Below are 28,000 nucleotides of genomic sequence, written 5' to 3'. Positions count from 1 at the left end.
AGAATTGAATGATATGACTATAGCAAAACCTGTTGCATTTCTATCTATATATTTATGTGAACATGTTTTCTTAGTAAATATTCTGAAATGTATTATAAAATATATAATTGAAAATATCATATTATAACAATATAAAATACCAATTGAAAAACAAACACAAACCCTACTGATATCCTTAAGAATATGTTTATAACAAAGTCTTAGATTTTGCAATTAATATTCATTAAAATTTAAAATCGATTATATTGTTTTATTACTTCTGATGATTACTCAATTCTAACTGTTTTTTAAGGTAAGAGCCTAATGGTCACAAGAAATTTTAAAATTTTTAAAAATTTCTACCTCATTTTAAAAATTATTTTAGAGTACTATGACAAGATAATCAACACTTTCAAACATAAATATATATTAGAAATATTTTGAAGTAGAAATTAAATGGAAATAGATTTAAAGATAAAATGAACAATTTAAATTTTGCAACAGATAAGTGCTTTTTAAAGGTATATTTTTAAAAAGACACAATTAGGTATAAAATACTAGTATAAATTTATTTTAAAATGTCCGTTTTTATAAAGCACTGGAAATCATAACTTTACAACTATTTAAATATATAATGGAAAGAAATTTTGTACAAGGAGATAAATAATTTCACAACATTATTTTAGCGATTGCACAATCATTTTCAAAACCACTGACATAGTGCAGCTATTAAATTCAGAGTAGTAAATCAGACATTTTCAGTAATTTCTATGTGATATCTAGTAATACTTGAAGCTGTTCATAGATTTAAAATATTTGCTTGGATATTTTTCTGTATTATTTAGGGTCTCACATAGTGTCCACTATATCTTTTTATCTTCCCTTCCGGTTCTATTCAAACAAAAACAAAAATGGTAGAGGATAGCGTTGTTACAAGATGATGGAAACATTTAAAAAATAAACAATACTTTCTTCAGAATGATACTTTTGCTGACGTGATCATCCTCCGCACATGTTAGCAGAATGACTTTGTCGCTGAGGTGGCCCCATGAAATCTTTATTCAGTGTTAGCACTCTGGGGCTCCGTCTCTGGCTAGATTCTCCAGATTTATAATCACCAAGGAAGCAGTTTGCTGAGTAGAGCAAGCTCAGGCTACCAAGTCACAGTTTCTTTGTTTTGAATCCTGGTTTTGCCACTTAATGGTTTCATAACCTTGGATAATTGCCATCACATTTCCAAGAATATTTTCTCATTTGTACGATAAAGAAAGTGATACTACTTCTTAGTTGTGTGTGGGGAGTCAAGTTAAAATAAAGTAATTGTGTGTTATTGGACACTTAGTAGTCAAACTCAATTAGACTTAATTAATTATAAATATAATAATTTTTCTTTGGAGATGATAAAAATTGAAGCTTCAGTATCAGCATGAATGAATGTTGAGAGGAATCCAATAAGTGTACAAACACATACTAAATTATTTTGAATTTGCATCTCTCAGCACATAATAGTTGCTCAATGAATATTAATTTCATGAAAAATGAATGAGTAAATTCTTCTTTATTTTTAACTGAATTTTTCCCTGCCAGAGAGACTTTCTCTGATCACACTTTGTAAAACTGAAACCCTTTTCTCCTGACCTATTCTCACTCCTCCCTGCTGTATTTTATTCATAGCACTTATTGTCATCTAACATACTGTGTATCTTATTTATGTATGTATTTCTCATCTAGTCCCATGCTAGAAAAGTCAGCTCCTGACAGCTTGCATTTTTGTCTGTTTTCTGCATTGCTTTATCCACAGGGTTAGTTAGACTAATGTCTGGCACAGAGCAAATGCTGGATAAACTTATAAGTGAAAGAATAAATGAGTGAATTGATAAATGATTGAATAAATATTAATATATTTGTCAACAATAATAACAAAAAGTGAATATACTATTCATGAGACAGCTGTAAGTTTACTTTTTCCTATTTTTAGAATATTCTTCTCATCGTTGGCCATTCAGATCTGAAACTTGACTTTGTTTTCACTTAAGGACATTCCTTGGCCACATTTATATGACTGTGCATATAGATCCGTGAGCAGTTTCCTTTGGTAGGTGGTTAGTGATAGGAGCTATTTCACAAGAAGAGTTGGCCTTAACCAGAGATGCAGAAATCTTCTAACATGTAAGAATGTAGAGGATATGGACACAAGGATAGATAAGTGGGTAGATATGGTTTTGGTGGTAGTCATTTAGACAGAAACATTGACAACTGAGAGTATTGGGAGTACAGGTATCAGATTTTTTTTTTTTTTTTTTAAAGTGGCTGGGCATGGTGGCTCACACCTGTAATCCCAGCACTTTGGGAGGCTGAGGCGGGTGGATCACCTGAGGTTAGGAGTTCAAGACCAGTCAGGCCGACATGGTGAAACGCTGTCTGTACTAAAAATAGAAAAAAATTAGCCAGGCATGGTGGCGGGTGCCTATAATCCCAGCTACCTGAGAGGCTGAAACAGGAGAATGGCTTGAACCCGGGAGGCAAAGGTTGCAGTGAAACTGAGATTGCGCCATTACACTCCAGCCTGGGCAACAAGAGAGAAACTCTGCCTCAAAAATAATAATAATAATATTATAATAATAATAAGAGAGAGAGAAAGTATGACAGCGTGGCAGCCTCAAAGATCTACTCAAAGTTAGTAATCATTAATATAAAATAAAACAATTCACTCAGAATAGCTGTGCTTTTCTCCAGCTATGTTAATGTGCATGAGTACAAATAGATAGTAGATGGAGTGATGGGTTTAACTAGGGTCGTATTTAAACCGTGGGCTCACGACAAAATGAAACAAGAGCTAGAGAGTTGAGGGCATTTGTACCCAAGTGAGTATAATGATTGCCCATTAGGATAAGTAAAGACAAAAGTGAAGGCACAAAGGGAGGAAAGGATAGTAAAACTATGATAAGATCAATGAATTGATAATCTGGCTCAAGAGAATGTTGGAATTGCAGTTTACAGGGAGTGAAATAGAACTATGGATGTGATTATTGAATATCATGGAAGACCTGCTATTATTGATCAAAAATATGTTGTGGGAGTACATGAGTGAAATCGAGTAGGAGAAAACAATTTTGAAGATAGAGATCAAAGAACTGAGAAATCAGAGTACTAGAAAGATTATCTGTGTATATTGTAATTTCCAAGAATAATTTTGGGAGTATGTTGATAAGAGTTATATTAAGACATGAGTTTAAAATCTTCATAGACGTTGGGTAAATGTCTCCAGGAAACAGAGGATGACTACCACAAGGAGTGGCAGTAGGAAGCGTGAATTGATAATATGAGATTCAAATCTGTAAATTCTTAAGGAGGAGGGAGGAAAAATGGTCCTAAAGCAGCAACGAGGAGCAAGAAATTCACTATCTCATTATCAGTACGTATTGACATAGGAGACAAAGAGCCATCACTTGAGTGTGCTACATGGAAAGCGGGGTTTTAGGGGAGTCCCAGGTTTCAATTAGAGTAAGAAAGTGAAGGGATGCAAAAGGCTTTGCCTTGACTTTGAGTAAAAAAGGGAATACTGAATTTGTTTCAAAAGTTGGGAAGGAGTGGGCAATCATCACAAAGGCAATCCCTGTTCCTGGTGGCATGAAGATCAGTTCCTGGGGAGTGAGGGATGATCTGGAAATTGTGGGCTTCTCGAAGTAACTGATAGGAACAGGGTTAAAAAGCACAATTATATTAGTCCCGATGGACCAATTGTACATGTTCATAGGCAGAAAGGTGTGTGTAGAATATGGGGAAAGAGGTCTATTGCTAAAATGGAGAATTCTAGGCTCCCTGTAGATTCTTGCTATTAGAAGAACTCTGAAATTGAGCCTTTTCTTTCCAGCACTCAGGTGACTCTTCAACCTACAAATGGCAGCCTAGCAGGGAAATGAGACAGCTGTCTTTAACAACATGTGATACTTTGTTTTGTGGAGATACCGTAACTGATTCAATCCTGTGAGATGAATTGTACTCTTATAGCAGCTTTATTCTTTTAAAACCCTAATTTTATTATATAGTCTAATCTGTTTAAGCAACTCTTGCCCAATTTATTAACTATCAACTATTTTTATATGAACTTAACTTATTAAGTGATGTTACAACCAGGCATAAATATAATGAAGTGGCAAAACTGGCAGTTTGATAATATTTTAACTTATCTTACCACTGCTAGGAAAAGATCCACATGATTTATTAATGCTTTCTAAAAAAGCACTTAAGGCAGGTAATTAGAAAATACCGGCATATCTACTTTGTTTCTGTCTAGTTAGAAAAAGTTATTATAGCTAAATAATAACCTCAGCAGCAGAGTGTTCTCACCAAGGAGCCATGACTTGAAGCAGATAGAGTGAGGAGAGAGTGAGATGCCTGGGCAGGTGTGTACACTCTGAGGAAGAATCTTGATTTGTTCCTTGGCTCAAAAACAGGGACAGAAGGAAAAGGAAATTTATTCATGACCTGAAGAAGATTTTGAAATCAAATTCATAGGCAGCAAATAACAATGACAAAAGACTTACTCATCCAGTGAAAGGACTATACATACCTTAAACAATTTGCAGGGAACATTGAAAACATATGGGTAACTAAGCTGACAGTTCATACAAGCTCTTTAGCTACAGAAAAGGAACTCAATTTTTGTCCTGAATTAGGAGAAAGTCACAAATTAGATATGCTAGGATTTTCTAATTATCTGCCTCACTTTTTGTTTAGAGAGCAAAAGAAAGTATTAGGTCGCTTGAATCTTTTTTTTTTCCTGAAAAAGATCCAGTTAAAGTTGTTATGAATCCCCTCTTTTAAATATAAGTACTTTAAACTAGTAACACCGTCTGAGGAGTCAGAGAAACCTGGGGCAGAGTCGAGTTCACTTTTGAACAGTATTACTACCGGTAAAAGAGCAATAGAACAGTTTCTTACACATGAAGCTGGTATGAGGATGTAATGAGTAAACGTGTAGAATATGTAACAACATGACTGGCACATAAGTTTTTAATGCATTATAGCCATTCATGAGACGAGATATACAATTTTGGAAGCCCCTTTTAAGAAAAAGATTACAAAAATACCAATACAAAATGAGGTGCAAAAGTAAGGAGAATGGAAAAACCACAAATTTATAAATTTTTTAAAACTCCAAAATAACATACATAAAAAGCAAAATACAGAAAATTAAAAATATTTTAATCAACTAACTGCTAAACACACCTCTGTAATGCTTTTGGGGCTATATTTGTCTGCAAATTTAGAGATTTTAAATTATCTCTTTATGATGTTTAAAAAATATTTCATAAAGAATATAAAAGTAATTCAGTCTTTCCTCTTTCTCTAGCATGGTTAATTCTTTTTTTATTATTGATAGTTTCAAAGTTTCTTTCAGCTTCATAATTCATTGGCAATATTATGTACATTTTTAAGATTGTTGTGAATTTGGCAGAATCTCTCATGTCTTTCATAGATTAGTTGAAATTTTTACAATTTCCCATAGTTTCTGGCTCCAGGTATTCAGATCTTATTTCTCTTCCATTACCTGTGTTGGGTACCAGAGGACATAGGCAAATCAACATACCACTCCTGAATAGAGAGACAAAATAAGGCTCCGATAACTGCTATTTCAGCTGGGCCTTCTTTTGAGAAGGCTCCAAGTCTTTAACTCTTCAGATAAAAACAGTGCTTTCCTCTATATTCAGACATATTTAACTTCGTATTTAACTGCACTATGTCTACAAATTCAGACATAGTGGTCTCATAAAAGAAATATTTTCAAACAATTAAGCTATGAACATAGTTCGTAATTTTATGAGTTTTGCTGTGAAGCAAAAGTCCTCTAACAGACCAATGCAAAGATTTATATCTTAGTAGAAATGTTTATTTAAAAAAAAATGGTTAGTAAATATTATTAGACTCAGAAAGGAAAGCATGTCAAGTCACAGGCCTTTGAGTGATTGATGGGCCACTGGAGGGATGAGCAGCTTACGTCCCAGAAGTTCCTTGTCTCATTTAGCTGTATCAGAAACTTGTTTAAACCTTTTATCTGTGATGCTAATTTCTTCCTAGAAAGAAGTTACAGATTATATAGCCAAGAAAGTTATATTCCAAATTATGTTTGAAATAAACCATGGAAGAAATTCAGCATTCCAGCCAAGTAATTTCCTCACATAACTTAACCTCTAAGAGTCTCGGTTTGTTTATACAATGAGTGAGATGAATAATGTTTAGTCAACCTGAGTTGTTGTGAAGATGATGTGACTTAACGTAAAAATATCTAGCACAAACTCGAGGACTTTGTAAGCGCTCGATAAATGCCAGTTTTCTTTGGAAATATGGTGCAATTCCTTGCCTTTTTTTCTGCTCAGTGTAACGATGAACATACATTGTGCTCTCAAAAAATAAGTTTGGGATTAAATTATTTACTCTAGAGGCAGCTTTGCAGTCTTAAATACAAAAGGAGAAGGCCGGACACAGTGATTCATGCCTGTAATCCCAGCACTTTGGGAGGCCGAGGCAGGTGGATCACCTGAGGTCAGGAGTTTGAGACCACCCTGGTGAACATGGTGAAACCCCGTCTCTACTGAAAATACAAAAATTAGCTGGGCATGGTGGCTCCGGCCTGTAATCCCAGCTACGCGGGAGGCTGAGGCAGGAGAATCTGTTGAAGCCGGGAGGCGGAGGTTGAAGTGAGCCAAGATCGCACCATTGCACTCCACCCTGGGCGACACAGTGAGACTCCATCTCAAAAAAAAGGAGAAAAGAAACAATATGCCGTTTCCTAGGTCATGAACAAAAGATGGAAAGTATCTTGTGGGAACAGCTGACTGGTTGTGACTGAATTTTTATAAAAGCGAAACAATTGAAATATAAATAATTGACAATGCATCTGTTTTTCCTAGCAGGAAATTATCTTCATGCAGGGGAAACTAAGACAAAGTTCTTGGTATGTGTAAAAACTAGAGTGTTAAGAAAATTGGTTATTACAATTTATTATGGCCTTCCAGTGGATTAAGCATAGACTACTACAAATTGTCTCTCACTTAATTTGTACAACACTCTTATGAATACAGTTTTATTATTCTCATTTTAAGTAGTAACAGCAGAATTTTATCATCATTTAGTAATTTGTCCAAGGTCAGACAATTAGAAATATATGCACCATTCAAACCCAGAACATCCCTACTCTAATCCATGGTCTTTGTTCAGTACCACACTGCTGTTCCTGTATGTTCTGAGGAGCATTATTATTTAATCAAAAAGATAATTTTCATTGCATTTATTATTTTAAAGGTGAAGTCAGTAATTTATTTTATACTGGTTGGTGTTTACCTATGGTGCCAAGTACAATCTAACTGAGGTACTATATCCAGTTCCAGAGAAATACTTATAGGTTGAAAAGGCAAACATTGAATAATGTTTAGGTCTCTAGTACTGGCCAGTTTGAATAGATGAAGACCTTAGTTCTGGAGCAGTTTTCTGGAGTCACAAGTTGTTCCAGGGACTGACTATACAGGTATCTGGTCCTGGTGAAGGTTTTGTGGGAAGGATAGGCTAACCAGTAAGGAGATGGAAGTCTTTGAGGAGTTTAATTGCAGGTTCAGTTTTTGTTTTTTCCTTTATAAATTAACAATCGGTATGGCCATACTTCTAAGTATCAGCAAGGTGTCAGTCCTGAATATACTGCTCAAGAAAAATACCTTGGATGGAAATGCCAAAATTTTAATAGTAGCTGTTTATTCATGGTGGGATTGTTAGTGACTTTTATTTTCTTCTTTATACTTTTAATTAATTATTTCAACATATATTAATTAAAGGTCAACTATATGGCATGCACTCCTCTATCCCTAGATTTCGGAAGTATATAAGACAAGGTGCTTATTCCTGCTATTTTTGTTGATGTTACATTTTTAATTAGAAAATATTCAACTGAATTAAAGAAAGTATGTCAAATCACTGAATGGTTAGATGAGGAAAAGGCTTGAGAAAAATTAATATTGTGCTTTAAAAGGTTATATTGCATTTATGAAAAATACATGGCAAAAAGCTGACTAGTTTATCAAGTGTGGATACCTACAATATTTTAGCAATTCAATTGAGAGTATCCATTTCAATTTGAATAAATGCTACTGAAATGTCTATTTAATAAAGAAATGCCAATAGAATATTGAGTGACCAGAAGAGTTACTTTCAGAGGGACTCTGCTTCCAAGTTAAGAATCTGCTCTGGTCAAGATTGAGTGAGAGTTCTCATTGTAATTTAATAGACATGATGATGCTTATAGGTAGTTTCTTATTCATGAAATTTGCAAGGTGGGGGAAAGATGTCAAGTCTGATTTCAGAAACTGGTAAAGACTTTCAATACTTAGGCTTCAAATGCTGGCTTTACTATCTTCTTTCTTATTTAATATTTTTAGAGAAAGGAAGGAAAGGGAAATTTGAAGTAAAATTAGAGAGAGATTCCATGTCCTTGAACAGAGGAAATTTAACAAGACAAGCAGGTTTTAAGCAACCAGTTCCAGATACTACGCTGTGTCAAATACAGTTCAGTCCAAATGTTCAAAATCTGCCTCTTCACACATTTACAGGCTCTTCATATCCATTAGTCTACTTTGTGCTCATGTAGAGAACTCCATGCATTACATTTCTGTAAGGTGTTCACCAAAAAGACCAAGTAATTTTCCCCAGGCATGGAGATGTAAAATGTCCCATATTCATGGCTCTTTTGCCAAATGCAGAACCTGTTTAGCAAGGTTTCTATTTCTACCTCATGTGTAGTGGTGTTGCAATAGTGCGTTGGGAAAGCACATTATGCTTGAGGATGATGCTGAAAATAAACCTAGGGAATGGAGGAGTCTTTAGTAGTACTTGGGTGCTGTCCAAACTGGCAATCTGAGTTGTTGCCCTGATAAACTATTGTTTCAGCTGGGCCTTCTTTTGAGAAGGCTTCAAGTCTTTAACTATTCTGATGAAAACAATGCTTGGAGTTCATTTTTCCTTCATATTCAGACATATTTAACTTCATTTGTGTTTGAACTGACCTTTCCAATCAACCACATTGGAAGTATAGTGCCGTGGTTTTCAAAAATTGTTAAGCAATAATTATTTTTTCAACTGGAATTGATCTTGATTGTTCAAGATATAAAGCAGATAAAGAAGGGGCTTCCCTGGTGAGAGTCTGTCTTTTTTTTGAGACGTAGTCTCACTCTATCACCAGACTGGAGCGCAATGGCGCAATCTCAACTCTGCAACCTCTGCCTCCCAGGTTCAAGTGATTCTTCTGCCTCAGCCTCCTGAGTAGCTGGGATTGTAGGTGCGCGCCACCACACCCAGCTAGTTTTTGTATTTTTAGTAGAGACAGGTTTCACCATGTTGGCCAGGCTGGTCTCAAACTCCTGACCTCTGGCGATCCACCTGCCTCAGCCTCCCAAAGTGCTGGGACTACAGGCCTTCCCATATTGCCAATGAGATTCCTTGAAGCATAATTTGAAAACCTGGAATAATGGAAAGATGACAAGACCAGGAGTTACATTATGACTGGATTCTATTCAATAATTCAGTTCAATTTGATGAACATTTATTGAGCATTTTCAGTGTGCCAAACACTAAGAAAACTAAGGAAAAAAAGACACTAAAAAAACTTAACTTCAAGTGTAGTAAAAATCATGTATAAGAACAAGTGTAATAAGTTATAATAAAGTGCTGTAGATGCTTTGGAAGGTTTCTAAACAAGCTCAGTGATATGTTTCAACCCCCAGGGCCTTGTTGTCTTTAAATTTAAAGTAAATAACTTGGAACAAACCACATGCAGCATCTGACCTCCCTTACATTTGTGACTCTATGATTCTGACACTCTGTGCTATGAACTGTAAACCGAGGAAATGGAGCTATAAGAGCTAAGTGCAGCCTGTTCATCTTTGAATGTTTTTTAAGTTGAGAAGAGGGTGTCGTTGTCAGAGAGGCAGGTGTGAAAAGTAAATATAATGTATAGTTGCCAAGGAACAGAGTTATGCTTTATTATCTTCAGCTTTTCTGGAATATCCCTTTCACCTCCGTGAGTCATGTCAAACCTGGCTTTCCCCTAATAACAAAAATGTACTTCTCCTATGGAGGCCTCTGATCCTCTGACTCCATCCCCAGACCAGTTTCACAGGACCAAAGAAAGGAGTTGATAAACTTTCCAGAGTGGTTAAAAAGAACATAGGCAGCACACATTTCTTTGTACAATGTCTGCTATGAACAAAGTGAAAATGCTCCCTAATCCTCTTCCCACAAACAATCAGTGCTAATGCTTATATATATGTGTGTGTGTGCATTATTTGTATATCTAGATTTGTCAGTCTACCTACCTATATATGCATCTATATTTATAAGCCTTCCTTACATCTATATCTGATTTGATGTTTTATTCTTTATAAATTTAATTACTTTCATTTTATACACTTTTATTTTTAACTATCTTTAACATTTAACAAGTTTAATACACTCCTTCCCCTCCTCACCATCCCTCTGTTGCCATCTTTATTTTGAGCCATTATTCCTTTGCTTTTAGATATCAGATTTCTGTGCTTTGAACCCCATGCTATTTCATTTCTGCTGTTTTTTCTACATCCCTATCTACCTATCTGCAGGATACTTCTTTATTGATGACACTCACAGCTTGTTCTCAGATTTTCATTCCCACATATCAGAACCTATTTCATGTCTATTCAGGGAAGCATTGTGTGGTAGACAGAGTATGAATATTAGAGTTAGAATGACTTAGGTTCCTATCATCCATGTGACTTCAGCAAGTCACTTAACCTCTCAGTACTCCAAATTTCTCATATGTTAAGCTGAAGGTTAATAACAATAGCCATTTTATGAAACATTTCATATACACCTTGTACATGTAGTTCCCGTTCAGATTTTTGTTGACTGTTAAGAGAATGGGTGTTATAGACATTAGAAGTAATATATCTAAAGTGATTATTAAAATACTTTATAAATAGTTGGAAGTCAAAACAAAATGACAGTATTATTTCTGCTGGCTTGACCTTATAATTTTTGTATTGAGGTTCTACCACCTCAGTAACCATGACTTTGACTGCTCTTCTACCTCTTCCATCAGCACAACTGCTTATTCTCTAGGCTACTGTGATCGACCTTGGCTGCACATTTCAAGTCCTTGGGAGCTTTAAAAAGTACTGATGCTGGGATATTTTTCCTGGAGATTTTGACTTAATTGTTCTAAAGTGTAGATTGAGCATTGACATTTTTTGAAGCTCTAAAATGTTCAACTATATAAATCCTCCCGATTCACTTCGTCAGTTCTTCCAACCACTCAATTCTCACCCCTGATTTGATCTGGGGCTGTCATTAATGCTGCTGTATTCTTTTAATCTGCTGCTTGCTTCAGAGACCACCTGATCCAGCCAGGATTCCAGACTTAACTATGCACGCCAAACTTTTCACCAGCAATTACAATAAAATGGATTATAAGATACTTTATTCAAAGTCATAGATTCATAGAGTTTTTCACAGATTTCTGTTTCCTCTTGAAATTCCCATGTCCATTACTCAATCTTGATCAAGATGCCAGCTCAACCCCTTTTCTCATCCTCTTTTCCTCTGCTATCAAGATTGAGATTTAAATTCATGTAATCCTTCTAAGAGAACAGTCGCTGAACTGAGACCCTAACAATTTTTTGCCCTCCATCTCACATTTCCATAAGTTGGAATCCAATATTTGCGCTGGAATAGACAAGATGTGAGCCAGTGAGTCAAATCTGGCTGATGACTTAGGGCAGTGTTAGACGTTTATTTCATCATGTATTATTGAAATTTGGGTGTGTCTAGATGAACTAAATACTTTTTTTGTTTAGGGTCGACCCCAACCTTTTCTTCTATATTTATATTTATAAAAGCCACATGCATTTATATACCTGAGAGAGCCTTGAGATCACCTAAGTTGGGTGCTTCTGCTTCATCTGTTTGCTTAGATCTTGGCATAAATAGAAGCCCTTTCTCCTTTCCAAGGCTGGTTAATACAACTGTTCTAGAAAAATGTGCAGACATTTTTATTGTTCAGCCTACCCTTCAAATCCAAGCTGGTTGCCTATGTTCATAATTTAGGTTTGCAGCCACCCTGGAACTGACTGTGGAATGACATATGGTCATCCCATCTCCCTGCTTTCTTTTCAGCCCCTCACTGCAAGATCAGGTCCCGCTAATGCTAAGCACGAGAGTTAAAAAGGTTGGGGCTAGGCGTGGTGGCTCAGGCCTGCAATCCTAGCACTTTGGGAGGCCAAGGTGGGCGAATTGCCTGAGCTCAGGAGTTCAAGACGAGACTGGACAGCTTGGTGAAACCCTGTCTCGACTAAAATAAAAAAAATCATCCTGGCATGGTGAAATGCACTTCTAGTCTCAGCTACTCAGAAGGCTGAGGCAAGAGAATCACTTGAACCCAGGAGGCAGAGGTTGCAGTGAGCCGAGATCATGCCACTGCACTCTAGCCTAGGGGACAAAGTGAAACTCTGTCTCAAAAAAAAAAAAGGAGTTAAAAAGATTCGGAAGGCAAAGAGGGTTTTCATAAGAATCAAGTCATATAATATTTTTAATCACTTATTATTTAAAAAATTATTTTCTGTAATTTTTAGTTATAATTTGCATAAGAGTGAAATCCACAGATTCGAAGAACACTATGGTTGCTTCTGAAAAATAAATGAACTTGTATAACCACCATCACCCCTATTAAAACATAGATTTCAATGCCTTGCATAGTTCCTTGAGCCTCTTGCCAATCATCTCTACCCCCAGAAGCAACCACTGGTTTAACTTTTAAAGTTAGCTATTTGTATTACTAATTGTATTTTTATTAATAATTTTAGTAGGGATTAGTAAATGCCAATTTATTTCATTAGTGTTTTGCATACTCAATTATTCTGTATACCCTTTTTCTAATTAACAATTTTAAAAAGTGAGAATGTGGATTACCTGAAAGTTGAAATAAATAAGCCATGAATAAAATACATATATCACCAGCTAAGCATGGATTTTTAACAAAGGTTACCTCTTAATATTAAAATTGAAAGTGGACACCCTACTTTCTGAGAAAGATTCAATATATTTTCTCTAATGCTATTACCTTCAAGCTAAAATCGGACCAAATTCAAGATTACCTTTATTTTTTATATTTTGTGAAAGATGTTTTTTGCTCAAGTATATGCTGGAAATATAAATTAAGAAGAAAGCATGTGACAGACACATTTAAACTTTAAGCCTTGACGGAGACCAATGATAATTAGGATTTGACAGAGCATTCTAAATGTCATGGACTATATTAAAAACCTTAAGTCCCAGCCTAGGAATCACTATATGTTGTACTTGCTTACTTAATATTGTACTTTTTTTTTCAGTTTTCCTTTTGTTTGTATCTCTTTTCCTGTTTACTTCCTCTATATTCCACTTTCCTCTTAAGTTATGAATGTCTCATTTGGTAACAGTGATTCTGGTCTGCTATTTGAAAGCAGATCCAGTGCTTGGAGATTCTAGTTTTTCTTGCTGATAATAATTTTTGGCTGTCTTGCTTCTTTTAGTCATTTGTACTCTTTTAAAACTGCTGAAAATCAGTACAGAGTAATTACTTATGGTAGTCCTAGGGAAAAAATAAAAATCTGAACACCAACCAACCAACCAACCAACAAAAAACAGCCTGAGGAATGTACCAGTCAGGCACTGTAGGTGGAGAGTAACTAGCAAGAGTTTTGGTCCTGGCTCTGCCATTTATTGTCAGGGTCACAGCCAATTAGCATCTTTGTTTCCAAAATCCACATGATGATAACACTTGCCATATCTCTTTAAAAATGTTATGACAGTGACAATGAATTTAAAACATATGTGAGAGAGGGCTTTGTAAATGTCATGAAAGGTAAGAAAATGCAACTATGAACTTTGTATTTTTTTTTCTAACTAATACTGATGCTGATTTTTAGTTATAAAGAAAGAAGGAGAAAAAATCTTAGTACCACACATTTCTTTTTTTTTTTTTTTAGTTTCTACAAATAATTTATTGGAATATAATTTGCACCCATTTAAAGTGTCCAATTCAATGGTTTTTTAGTGTATTCACAGAGCTGCACAACCCTCACTACAATCAGTGTTAGACCATTTTCATTACCCCAGAAGAAAGCAGGTCCCTGTTAACAGTCACTCCCTATTTTCCCCCAAAAGTCCCTGCCCCTGGCAACCACAGATCTATTTCCTGACTGTGGATTTGTCTTCCTTGGGTATTTCATGTAAGCAGATCATACAATAGGTGAGCAGATCATACATAAGCAGACCACACAATACATGATCCTTCCTGTCCGGCTTCTCTCACTTAGCACTGTGTTTTCAAGGTCCTTCTACACTGTAGGAAACATCCCTGCATCCTTCCATGCGTGGGTCCATACTTAACATTTCTTTCTATTGCTGCATAGTATTCCATTGTAGGGATACTCAGTTTGTATTTCTCTGTTCACAGTTGGTTCACCATTTGGTTTCTACTGATCTGATTTAGCCCCCATCCAACCTTCACCACACACAGAACCAAAGGATTGTGTAAGAGAAGCTAAGAGGATCTACAGAGAGCTCGTGACATTTCTGACCTTCTCTGAGGGTAGAAAACAACAGGGATAACATCTCTGCCCTTTACCCTCTAAGAGAATAGATAATGCTTTCAGGGTTAAAGGGTACAACATTTAGAACCTGTCCCTGATGAAACAAAGAAACAAACCCAGATATCCGCTTAGTAGCAAAAGAAAGAGACTAGTAAGTAGGAGTTGCCATAAAGTAGAATAAAGGGAAAAAGAGAAACTCATATTTGTCAAATATATTATTGGCAGTGTCAGGCCTTTTATGGTGATTAATCCTTTTAATTCTCATAAATACTCAACAACTTATATGATGCGATATTTACTGCTTCCATTTTATAGATTAAAAAATTGAGGCCTAGGGAGTGTTAGTTGCTTTCCCCACACAGGCAGCTATAAAGCAGTCGGACTCATCCAGTTGTTACCGGCAGGTCTTTGTTCTTAGAGCTCCCAAGATGGTGGTGGGCCACTCCCAAGATGGGGCGGGCTGCTCCCAAGATAGCGGCATGCCTTTGTTCTCTGACCTGGGGTTCTTGGCCTCATGGATTCCAAGGAATGGAACCTTGGGCCATGCGCTTAGTGTTATAGCTCTATTAGAAGCCGTGGGTCATGGAAGAGAACCGTGGAACCCAGAGACTAGTGTTCAGCTTGATTAGGATGAACCTGGGCACTTAGCCGTGCAGGAACAATGGCGAGCCTTTAGCCTGATGGGGAGTGGCAATGGGCACCTCACTGCATCAGGAGCACAGTGGACATCCTGTCGGATCCGGAGGGTTGGATGTCAGCGGCGGGTCTGTGATGGTGGCAAATGGTAGTAGTGGATGGCAAGCGAAAGTTCAGCTTGAGCCATAACAAACACGGACCAGAAGAGTGTGCAGTTGCAAGATTTAGTAGAGTGAAAACAGCGCTCCCATACAATGGGAGGGGACCCAAAGGGAGTTGCCCACTCCCATCTCCAATGCCTGGCGTTTATATCCCTATCATTGTCCCTCCCCTGTGCTCTCAGGTGATACATGATTTGAATATTTCTTTACCTCCTGCTTTTAGCCTAATTTGTATTTTAGTGAGCCCCCTTTACTACCTGATTGGGTGTGAGCTGAGTTACACGCCCCGTTTTGAAAGGTAGGTGCGGTCACCCTCCCCAGCTAGGCTTAGGAATTCTTAGTCCGTCTAGGAAATCCAGCTAGTCCTGTCTCTCAGTCCTCACTCAATAGGAAAACCCAAGTGATGCTGGGGAGGTTGGCTGACGACTGCTCTTAACTGCTTCCTGCTGAATTGGGGCATAGTAGGGGTCGTGCAATTGAGACCCCTGGGGTGCCTTCGGTGTCATTAACATCAGAGCATGGGCTAGCAGGCCGGTCCAGGGGTCTGCGGTGGATCTTAGTCATGGACTGCATCTGGGGCTCCATTTGAAGAACCATTTGTAGTTTTACAGCTTCAATTCTGGAAGAGACATATTTTACAAGGAGGTTAAAGATACAGGGATTGAAATGTATGGCCTGAAGTGCAGGGGCGTATGGTTGTGGGTGGTGAAAGTGGGGTTTCCTTTAGAAAAACCCCTCTACGATGGGGCATCAATATTTCTGGGAAGTCGCATTCTCCATAGATAAGCTCTTGGTAAGGGGAGCTACTGGTAGTACAGCGGCATGGAGGAGGTGCAGTGAGAATGAAAGGGGTTAAGAAAACAGTAAAAAGAAAAATATGACAAGGGAGGGCCATGTGGATCTATGATTCTCGTTACTTTCCTCATGGTTGTCACTTGAAGAGCAGGCGTAGATCCTCTAGAGGGTCACAGGAATAGCTAGTGTTATCTCTTGGATTTTTAGGCTCCTTTGACAGTATCCAGGGTTTGACTCAAGTGTAACGTATCCAAGACTCCACTCCAGCCACTTTAACCATGGTTGGGGTAGATAAAATGACTGGGTAGGGTCCTTCCCAGGATGTGTCTAGGGATGGGGAATTAGAGGGAAGGGACTTGAGTAATACCATGTCTCCAGGGTGGAATAATTCCTTTCCCTCCTCTGGGGGACAAGTTCTTAATGTTTTAAGAACTTGATATTTGGCTAAGGACGTGATGATGTCTGCAACTAACTAAGTTGGCCATCTCTTGGTCAAGCACAAGGTCATTGGTTAGGAAGGGCCGTCCATACAGCATTTCGTATGGGCTAAGTCCTGCTTTTGGGGGAGTTTCAGATTCTTAGTAAGGCTGTAGGCAACAAAGCAGGCCATGTGAGGTGGGTTTCTTGGGTTAGTTTTTTAGATGTCATTTGAGTGTTTCGTTCATTTTTCTTGGCTTTTCCTGAGGATTGTGGCCTCCAGGCTCAGTGTAAGTGATATTGTATGCCTAACGCCTGGGATACTCCCTGGGTTACTGCAGCCTTGAAATTGGGGCCATTGTCACTCTGAAAGCCTCAGGGAGGTACGAATCTGGGAATTATTTCATGAATTAGTGCTTTTATTACCTCTTGGGACTTTTCTGTCCTACAAGGAGAGGCCTCCGCCCAACCAGTGAAAGTATCTACCCAGAATAGTAGATACTGAGATCCCTGAGATTTGGGCATGTGGGTAAAATCTAGTTGCCAGTCTTCTCCTGGGTAATGGCCTGTTCTTTGTTCTCCTGAAGGAGCTTGGCAATAAGGCCGGGGATTATTTCTTTGGCACACTTCACAGGCCCTGACTATCTGCTTGATAGTTTTGAAAAGGCCTGGTCCAGTAAATAATGTTTTGGCCATCTGATGGGTGCTATCAATGCCTAAGTGAAAGGTTTGGTGAAGGTTTTTAAGTAATTTCCATTGGTTAGCTGCAGGCAAAAATATTTTTCCTTCTTCAGTGGCTAGCCATCCTGAGGAGAGGAAACTATGTCCTCGTGAGTTTCCCCATTCTATTTCTTCTGCTGACTACTGGGGCTTGGTTTCCTAAAGGGGCTTACCCCACACTAGGGGTCCTTCTATAAGCATTTCTAATGGAGGGTCCCACCTTACAGCCCTTTTGTCTTCAGTATCTGCTTGGCGGTTCCCTTCTATTTCTCTTTCCTTTCTGATGACCCCAGCAATGTTAAGACTGCCACCTCTTTAGGTTTCTGTACAGCCAATAATAATCTCCTAATGGCTTCCTGATGTTTGCTAGGTGTTCCCTTGGAAGTTAGGAATTCCCTTTCTCTCCATATTGCTGCATGGGCATGGAGGACTAGGTAAGCATACTTAGAGTCTGCATATATATTTACCCTTTTTCCTTCTCCTATGTTCAGGTATATAATGGCCCCTGCTTTTGCTAGAATGCCTCTCGCTAAAAAAAGAGGGGGCTTTCTGGCATCATTAGAAAGGCAGGTGAAAAGAGTAAAGTTCCCCAGTCACAATTTAGTGGCTAGGAGAAGTATCTAGTGACTGCCTGTCCTAGGAACCCTCGGGTAGTGACAGATCTGGAGGACAGTTGTCCAGGACAGGTCATTAAAACTGAGAAGGCTGCGCCAGTGTCCAGGAGACAGTTAACCTCCTGGCCCTCAATGGTCAAGCATACCCGGGGCTCTGTGAGGGTGACAGCATGGGCTGGCGCTTGCCCTGGGCACCCTCAGTCCTGCTGCTGGATCATCTGGTTAGTGGCTTCTGACTCAGAGGACCTTCGTTCACTGGGGCAGTGGGCCTTCCAGTGATTCCCTTCACATAAGGGGTATGGACGAGGATGTGGCTTATTTCTATTTGGACAATCTTCTTTAAAGTGTCCTTGTAGACTGCACTGGATGCAAGCCCTATTAGGCATTTGATTTGCCCAGCCTTTCCCTGTTCCAGAGCCTCCAAAGTCTGCTTGCCCGAGGGCCATGACTAAAGCAGTGGCGTTCTTTTTATCCCGTTTATCCCGTCGCCCACTCCTCCTGATCTCTATTATAAAAAACCGAAGTTGCCAAATTCAATAGGGTTTCTAAGTTTTGCTTCAGCCTAAGGTGGACTTTTGAAGTTTTTTTCTAATGTCAGCTGAGTGATAAACTTATCCTTTAAGATTAGTTGGCCTTCAATAGAGTCAGGTGACAGGGAGGTATGCTTCCTCAATGCCTCCCTTAGTCTCCCCAGAAAGTCAGTAGGATTTTCTTCCTTTCCCTGTGTCATAGTGGACATCATTGAATAATTCATAGGTTTCTTCCTAGTTTTCCTTAGTCCTTCCAGCACGCAAGTTAGCAAATGTCTGCGGCACCAATCTCCATGTTCTCATTTTGCGTCCCAGTGAGGAGGGTCTACACTGGGAACTGCCTGCTGGCCTGTGGGGAATCGTTCTCTTTCCTCTCTTGTCATCCTATCATTGACCTGACTGAGATACCAGAGATCGCCACACTCTCGGGCTGCAGTTATGGTGGAACTTCTCTCATTTGGGGTTAATGTCTGATTCAGCAGTAACATTATATCTCTCACATCAGATCAAAGGATTGCCCTAACCCTTGTAAAATATCAACATAGCTATCAGGGTTATCTGAGAATTTACCTAGGTTTATTTTAATTTGCTTCAAGTCTGAGAGGGAAAAAGGTACATGCACTCTGACTGGGCCAAATTCTCCTCCTGCCACCACTTGGAGGGGGCATACTCGGGGAATATTGGCACTCTTGGGTTCGTTGTTTACCCCTTTGTCTATCTCTTTTTGGACCGTTTGGGTTGAAGGGGGGTCCTTATTAGTTGGGGAAGGAACTGGGGAAACACCGGGACAGGGAGGTAAGACTCTGAGGGCTTCCTGTAGGGCATAAATTACACTTTTTACATAATTGTGAGTTGTCTCTTAATGAAAAGAAAGTTTGCACATGTGGCACTTCACTCCATTTGCCCTTCTTTCTACAAAAGAGGTCTAGCTGTAAGATGGTGTTATAATGTATACTTCCCACATGGGGCCAGGTTTCTCCACCTTGAAGAGTATATTGTGGCCAGGCAGTACTACAGAAGAATATAAGTCACTTCTTTCTTAATGTCTTGAGGATCAAATTGGTCCCAATTCTCCAGAATACATCTTAGGGGCATTTTTGCCTTGGGGGGAATGTTTCACTTCTGAAAAAAGAACATAGGGATGGCAGCACCCCTAGTCATTTTCCAATGAGCATTAGTCCTAGAGCGTCCTCTATGGTCCTAATGCTTATTCCTTTCCAGGGTGTGTAACCACCCATGGACCTCTGCTTATCGAATTAGTTACGCTCACCGATGTAGCAGTCCTGCACCCCTTTTCCCGCCTCTCTTGACCACAAAGAAAGGGGTCCAGGCTGCTGGATTCTAATGGTCCTTTACCAGCATGCCCAACATTGCCTTTGGCTCAAGGGTGAGTCCTAGACCAGGGCTGGGTTCCTGAGTATTTCATAACAACTCAGCTGTCCATCAAGATTCATTCGCATAAACAACAGTTCTTATGCAAATTCGTTTCAGAGAGGGTGTTGGTAACCTTTTGACTCAGTATTGAGATAGAGTTTTTTTTAATTCTGTAAGTACTTTAAGGCTTGACTGAGTGCAAACAACTCACACGTTTGAGCAGACCAATTACTAGGCAATTCTCCTAACTCTGCTTCCACAAGAGTCCCCCTGTCAATACTGAATACCCATTGTGGTTTTTTTTCTCGATCACCTGGGAGGAACCATCTATAGTCCTTTCCTGAAGGGCGTTCCTCCTAGGTCTGGTTGGACCTTTGTATGGTAATTAATATTTAAATCCCCCGTTAGGAAATTTGCTGGGTTACGGGAATTTTCAGTGGTTAGTGTTAAATCACCTTTTTCTAACAGAATAGCCCCATACTTTAAGATTTTTGAGTTAGTAAGCTACCTTTTTGCTTTTTTTGACTTAGGATAGCTCTGAACTATCCTCACACTGGTGAGGTGGGCTCACAATGAGTTTTCCTCTGAAGATTCTTTTTCTACTTTCTTCTGTTAGCAAAGCAGTTGCTGCTACCAATTGAATGCATTTGGGCCATTCGCAGGTTACTGGGTTAAGGATTGTTGATAGGAAGGCTGTGGGTTGTCAGTGGTCTCAGTGTTTTGGGCTACACCCTTGTTTACACTGACAACAAGGTACTATTGGCATGTTATAGTGTCACAGAGAAGACCTTCAATTATCTATTATAGGTTTTAAATTTATCCTGGCTTTTAAAGGAATAGGGTACACTGTTTTTCCTTTACCATTTCTATCTGTCTCTTTCTCTCTTTCTTTCTCCTTTGACTTTCTGTCTCTCTCTCTCTCTGACTCACCTTTTGTCTCTGTCTCTTCCTCTCTCTCTCTCTCTCTGCCTCTCTCTTTCTCCTTTCTGCCTCTGTAGAAGGATTTTGGAAACATAGTGGAAGGACGTTCGCTTGTTGCCCCATTTGCCACTATAGGAATATTAATTAGATAGGAATAACTTACTCAATTCATTTTCATCCTGATCTATTACGTTGTTGTAGACCCAGTTCCAGTTGTTAAAGTACTGGGTTATCAGTTCTAAGGCCCTGGCAAGGGTGGTGGGGACGGTTCCCACATAACTGCCCATGTCGAGAGCTGTATGCCTAAATTGGGAGAGTCACCAGGGACAAGACTCCCTGGGTTCATAGCCTAGTTGCTTAAGGACACAGTGTAGAGCTTCCTTAGGTCCCTTTGGAGATACAACCTGCTCTAATACTTGGGAGTGGAAGTGAAAGTCTGAAGCATTAGTACCTAGGAGGCAGGGGTCAGAGGAAGTAGATTCAGAAGTAAGGAGAATTTTGGGTCTACACTTTCAAGAAAGTCGTGGTTAGGACCCAGGAGGTATGGGTCAGAAGGAGACGAAGGGGTGCACGCATGGGCGACTGTTGAGTAGAGACTTCTGGCTGTGCCATGATCTCAACTGGCCAACGCTAGGAGTTCGGGATGACAACTTTCTGCCTCTAGTCGACCCTCAGCTTCCCCAGGAAAATTGTGAAAGCAGAAGCTGGTTCCAGGCAGAACAACACTCCCAAACCAGAAGGGTTGGGGGTTGTTAGAAAGCTTTTTCCCAGGAAGCCTCACACCTGAGTCTTTAGTCCAGCGGCCACACTAATCGTTTTTAACTGGCTGACAGGTGCCCAGTTATTTTCCTCCAATTCTAAGGAAAGATAGGACAGAATAGCAAAAGAAAGTGGTTCAATATTACTCACTACTTTGGAGAAGCCCCATGCGGGCTACCAAATGTTACCAGCGGGTCTTTGTTCTTAGAGCTCCCAAGATGGTGGTGGGCCACTCCCAAGATGGGATGGGCTGCTCCCAAGATGGCGACAAGCCTTTTGTTCTCTGACCTGGGGTTCTTGGCCTCACGGATTCCAAGGAATGGAACCTTGGGCCATGCGGTGAGTGTTATAGGTTTATTAGAAGCCGTGGGTCATGGAAGAGAACTGTGGAACCCAGTGACTAGTGTTCAGCTCAATTAGGATGAACCTGGGCACTTAGCCATGCAGGAACAATGGCGAGCCTTTAGCCTGATCGGGAGCGGCAATGGATGCCTTGCTGGATCAGGAGGGATGGAAGTCAGTGACGGGTCTGCGACAATGGCAAACAGCAGTGGTCGACAGTGAACAAAAGCTCAGCTTGAGCCATAACAAACATGGACCAGAAGAGTGTGCAGTTGCAAGAGTTAATAGAGTGAAAACAAAGCTCCCATACAATGGGAGGGGACCTAAAGAGGGTTGCCCCAGTACCACACATTTCTAAAACGTATATGTGAGTTCTTAGTTGTGTCCACAAAGTCTTGAATGGTGTAAGATAGAGCCCATCTAGAAAAAAAATTAAACAGCAATCGTTCTCCTCGCTGTTTACACAGAAAAGCTGTCAGTTCAGGAATTTCTTTACTTTTTCCACCGAGTCCTTTTCCGTCCATGTAGAGTCCACCCAGAATATGAATTCGAGAGTTTCTTCTCTTGTCTTTCTTTTCTCCTTCACTACGAGAGTTTGTTCTTTTATTCTCTCTCCTACACCAACTCTCTGTAAGTTCTGGACAAGTATCACATGGTCTTTATTGTGATTCTTGGAGAAGGCTTTATTTGAGTCTTTAGATTTTGAATAAGCATATGCAGGTCAAAAGGGTCAATATTTAGCTCGGTAATATTGATTGCATCATTTTGATGAGCTATGCTGACAAAAAGTCCCTGCTTATTGGTTTCAGTAAAAGAAATCACACCCCTCTAGCAGTGTATGTTAATAGATACACTAATTAATGATGTATAAACACAGGAAGAAGAGGAAAAGGGAAAAATAAAAATTTTATTAATTACTTTAATAATAATTTAATTTTAATTATGAGATAAGATATATCAATATAAAGAAGAAAAGCAATATGATGTGATTTGTGTAAAGAATTATCATTTTTATATGTTATAGCCACAGTCTTCCTGGAGTTTTGGAAAAGGAGAAGGAGTATACTGACCTATACTTGGGACCTTATCGAATGGGAAGAAGAGGAGGTAAGATGTTAGCATACAAGGAAATAGGGAAACTGGGCTATTACAGGATATGGAAAATTATCTGCTGCCCTAGCATTCAGGCTGGAAACAGTTAACCATCATTAGATTTTTCCCTTGATTTTTCCTACTAACAAAATTTATTATTTTATGAAGATAATAGAGATCAATGAAGTATGTATTTTTCAGACCACTTCTGTGATGTTTCTTTAAATTACATTAGTGGAAAATTATACTGATTACAATACTGCTCAGGATTTATTTGGAAGGCAATTTGATGTTATTTTAAAAAGGCTGCTTTATTGTGAAGACTTTTAATACAAAAGTAGGCCAAATTTAGGAGTATTGTATCAACTCTGGGGAGTATTTTTTTTTAGTTTATGGCTTTGATATTTAGATAACTTTAGTTTCTCTCATAGGAAACACTTCGTCCCCAGTTTGAAGCCAAGTATTACAAGATGGAGATCGTAAATCCCATCACGGGAAAACCTGAACCACATCAGCCATCCTCAGACAAAGTCACTCGTCTTCTTGTTTCTGTCTCAGGAATATTCTTCATGGTAAAGTATAGCCATCAATATCAAAATGTTTTGGGATTCCAAATTTAGAAGTAAGTTCAATGATACCAGCTCATTTTGTGACATTGAGAATGTCAGAAACCTTATTCTTTCCAACACCTTGGTAATACATACAATTAAACAAACAGAAGTCACAACAGGTTATGGGGATTTTACAAAGGCAGTTTGTGCACCTTTTTAAAGAAAATACTTTTTGGGAGAAACAGAGATCGTCTAAGATAAAATGGAAATTATATGAGTTGACCTGATGATTAGATATCTTGTGTTAAAAATGAGCATTCCATTTAAGAGGACATTGGGCAGAATTTGCATGTTAGTGTGATAACTTTGTTATCACACTAAAATGACAAATTTTGTCCTATTTATTTTGATGCGAATATAACTTCCTTAAAGGAGATAATTAAATCTAGATATCCTTTCTTAGAAACGTAAATACCTTCAATTTTGGGGGACAGTAGATTTGATCTATGGTTTTGCTTTTGACTTGTTAGTGATGTAAAATATGGATGTTTTTTCTGGTCTCTAATATTGTAGATATCCTTGGTGATCACTGCAGTGTTTGGAGTCGTGGTGTACCGCCTGGTTGTCATGGAACAGTTTGCATCATTCAAGTGGAATTTCATCAAACAATACTGGCAGTTTGCAACATCTGCTGCTGCTGTCTGTATCAATTTCATAATCATTATGTTGCTGAATCTTGTAAGTGTCTATAATGTTATTCTTCAGTAGATAAAAAAGGGGTGGAAAGGGGAGAGGTCTATGTTTCCTTTATATTTGAAATGTATTTACATGGAAGCCAAAATAAGACCAAGCCACATTTCTGTCAATGACAACTCAGTTTAACAGAAAAGATTTCATCTTTCTGGCTTAGATGATAGATTTTTGAAATTAAAATAAATTCCAATTGTATTATCTTCCCTGCATTTTGAGTTTATAATCTGATTAGTGATAGCTTCCATTCTTTTAGTATCTAGTGTGTACTAGAGATGGTGCTATGTACTTTTCAAACAAATAAAAAATTATTTGGGCTTTAAAATCATCCCAATAGGCCGGGCGCGGTGGCTCAAGCCTGTAATCCCAGCACTTTGGGAGGCCGAGACGGGCGGATCACGAGGTCAGGAGATCGAGACCATCCTGGCTAACATGGTGAAACCCCGTCTCTACTAAAATATACAAAAAACTAGCCGGGCGAGGTGGCGGGCGCCTGTAGTCCCAGCTACTCGGGAGGCTGAGGCAGGAGAATGGCGTGAACCCGGGAGGCGGAGCTTGCAGTGAGCTGAGATCCGGCCACTGCACTCCAGCCTGGGCGGCTGAGCAAGACTCTGTCTCAAAAAAAAAAAAAAAATCATCCCAATAAACTCCATTTTATAAGAAAACTTGTTGGAAAGATATGGGAAAATCTTTTTGAAAGCAAAGTATTGTTATCTACTAGTCTTCACGAGAAATGAAAAACAATAAGGCAGTTACTCCATTTTTCTTTCTCTGAATCTAGCGTTTCTCTCTTCTCTCTCCTGTTCTCCCCCTCCTCTTCTCTTCTCTGTCCTCTCCTCTCCTCCTCTCCTCTCCTCTTCTCCTCTCCTCTCTCCCCACCTCTCCTCTCCTCGCCTCCCCTCTCCTCTCCTCTCCCCTCGTCTCCTCTCCTCTGCCCACCTCTCCTCTCCTCCCCTCCCCTCTCTTCCCCTTTTCCCCTCCCCTCCCCTCCTCTCCTCTCCTTCCTTCTCCTCTTCTGTCTCTCTCCCGTAATCTCTCCCTCTCTTACATCCTCTCCCTCCCTTCCTTGCTCTCCCTCCCTTCCTTGCTCTCCCTCCCTTCCTCTCACTCCCTCTCCCTCCTTCCCCCCCTCCCTTTCTACCTTCTTTCCTTTCTCTCCTTTTCCCAGTGCTTCTCTTTGCATACCTGCTCTGTTCTATAAGAAAGATAACTGGTTTTGCCTAACTATATCATTTTGTCATAGTCTGGCATGCTGTGGCATTGCTATGCCTTTATTATCTTCTTTGACTCTCTATATGACCATGTTCCTCATGTTTCAACTGCTTACTTAACTTAAATCATCCAGTGTTTTTATGTGCTAGCTACTCAAAGAAAGCACCTTTTTGTTTCAACATCACGTGCACTTAATAACTTATGGACAAAATGTCCATGGTTGATGGCACAACGGTATGCATAGGCCTATGTCTTCAACAAGGTCTATCAATGGGAACCAATTTCCTCTGAAAATAGAAGGCACCTATTGACACATTAAGGATAATATCTTTAATTCTTCCAACAGCTCCAGTATCCTGCATTATGTAAATAATGAAACTGAGATTCAAAGAGCTAAAATAACTTGCATATACTAAGTGTTAATGTTAGTATATTTACATCATGAGATAATTTCTTTGATATAGCTGAGCAATACATAAGTAATAAGGTTGGTAATATAGATAGATAATATGCATTTGGTTCCAAATATGATTGATACTGACATTACTTGTTTAGCCTGGAGGGAGTTGAGACCATTTGCTATTCAACTTTAAAACAATAATCAGAGAAGATCTTAAGAGAAAAGTGAACAGTCACGGTTATAAAATGAGTACACATTATTATGAGGACAGTAGTTAACATCTTCTACTGGAGTTTGCTTTGCTCAGGTCCAGTTTAATTTGTAGAAAGAGAATATTGTTTACATTATGTCTAAACGAGCCATAAAGTAATTTATGCTCTTGACTCATAATTTAAAATGTACAATAAACATTGAAAAAAATACATAGAAGTGGGAAACCTATATGGTAGTATATATAAGATAGTATAGGTTGTGCACTGCACAAGCACCACATTGATGGAAGAGTCATTTTCAGCACAGACACTATAGATTTTTACATTTTTGCTGATACTTTTCTGGTATATAGTAAAACATCTTGTTTGTAACAAAATCAGTACGAACTGTGACAGCTTTTCAGTAGACAGAGGTTATTGCAACTGGCCCTATTATCTGGGAAAAGATAACTAAGTAGTTGTGTTTATTTCTAGGTCACACAAGCAGTCGCCCAATTTGATCTTAAATTGACTCATTTCTTATTGTAAGTAGGTTGGTTGACAAAAAAATTAATAATAGTAACTGGTCATAGTTCTGCAATCCAGGATCTTATAGTCTAGTGGGGAAAGAGAATTGAAGAATTCAATGAAGAATGCACAATAGTTGAAGCACAAGGGGCCCTGAGTAAGGTGAGAAAAAAGTCATCTATTGCTCATGAAAAGTTTTATGATAGTGGATCAGAAGACTTGAACAGAAACAGAGAGGGTGCTTATTCTGATCAGCCAAGAAAGAGCAGAAAGGAGATTGTTGTTTGAAGAAATTCAGCCCACAAATGGACAGAAGCACAGAAATGCATGTTCTTTGCCCTTAAGGAAATAATGAGAAGTGTCTGTGAAGCATATTAGAATAAAGAAAAATAAGATTGGAAAAGTAAATCAGTGCCTAGCTTTGGAGGTGTGACTGGTATGTAAAGAGTTTGGATATGATGTTATTTTTTTGGCCACTGTGGGCAGTGAGAAGCCATACTTGATGGTATTTGATAGGTAAATAGCCACAAATCATCTTACCGGATACATTTATAGATGTAAAGGAGATTAAAATATTAGAAGAGGGGCCAGGCATGGTGGCTTATGCCTGTAATCCCAACACTTTGGGAGGTCAAGGCAGGAGGATTACTTGAGCCCAGCAGTTTGAGACCAGCCTGGGCAACAGTGAGATCTCATTGCTACAAAAGATTTTTTAAAGCCAGGTGTGGTGGTGCACACCTGTAGTCCCAACTACTCAGGAGGCCGAGGTGGGAGGATCAATTGAGAGCAGATGTCAAGGCTACAATAAGCTGTGATCACCCCACTGCACTCCAGCCTGAATGATAACATGAGACCAAGCCTCAAAAAAAAAAAAAAAAGATATTACTGTGTAATAGAACACTAGAATTTATTTATTCTGTCTAATTATAATTTTGTACCCATTGATCGACGTCTCCCCATCCACCCTTCCCCCAACCCATGTAATTTTCGTGCTGGTAAATTTGAAAACTCTCAAGAAAATGTAAGCCTTTCTGGGGAAAAGATAAATAGTCACAACTGCTTAAAGTAAAAGTAGATATTCTAAGTAGATTGTCAATCATGAAAGAAATTGTAAAACAATATCACAAACTAGTAAAGCAGTCTTATCATAGGCACCATATTACATTTTTTAAAAAATTAAATAAAAAGATAATTACCTGTTGTGCAAATTAATCCAGCATTTAGATAAAGAAATAATGCTTCCTGGGTAAACATCAACCTGATTTTTAAAATATATCTGGCAATGGTAGTATGAAAACTCAAACTAAAGAGCATTTACAGCTATATACATAATAATGGCAAGTATAGATCAAAATATTTTCTAGAGTTACCTCTTGA

General features: G+C 38.8%; 1 protein-coding gene across 2 annotated transcripts in view; it reads left to right on the top strand.

Annotated features, from left to right (window-relative positions):
• ANO3 (anoctamin 3) overlaps nt 1-28,000 on the top strand; it is a 475,418-nt gene that overhangs the window by 388,570 nt on the left and 58,848 nt on the right. For both annotated transcript variants that reach the window (XM_050755373.1, XM_050755374.1), the window contains 3 exons: nt 22,924-23,006; nt 23,423-23,563; nt 24,116-24,280. In XM_050755373.1, coding sequence (XP_050611330.1) covers nt 22,924-23,006; nt 23,423-23,563; nt 24,116-24,280 — 389 coding nt within the window. The remainder of the gene's footprint in view (nt 1-22,923; nt 23,007-23,422; nt 23,564-24,115; nt 24,281-28,000) is intronic.

Source organism: Macaca thibetana, chromosome 14, assembly GCF_024542745.1.
Source record: "Macaca thibetana thibetana isolate TM-01 chromosome 14, ASM2454274v1, whole genome shotgun sequence".
Lineage (NCBI taxonomy): Eukaryota > Metazoa > Chordata > Mammalia > Primates > Cercopithecidae > Macaca > Macaca thibetana.
The sequence above is the reverse complement of the archived record's forward strand: the minus strand, read 5'-3'. Positions and strand labels throughout refer to the sequence as shown.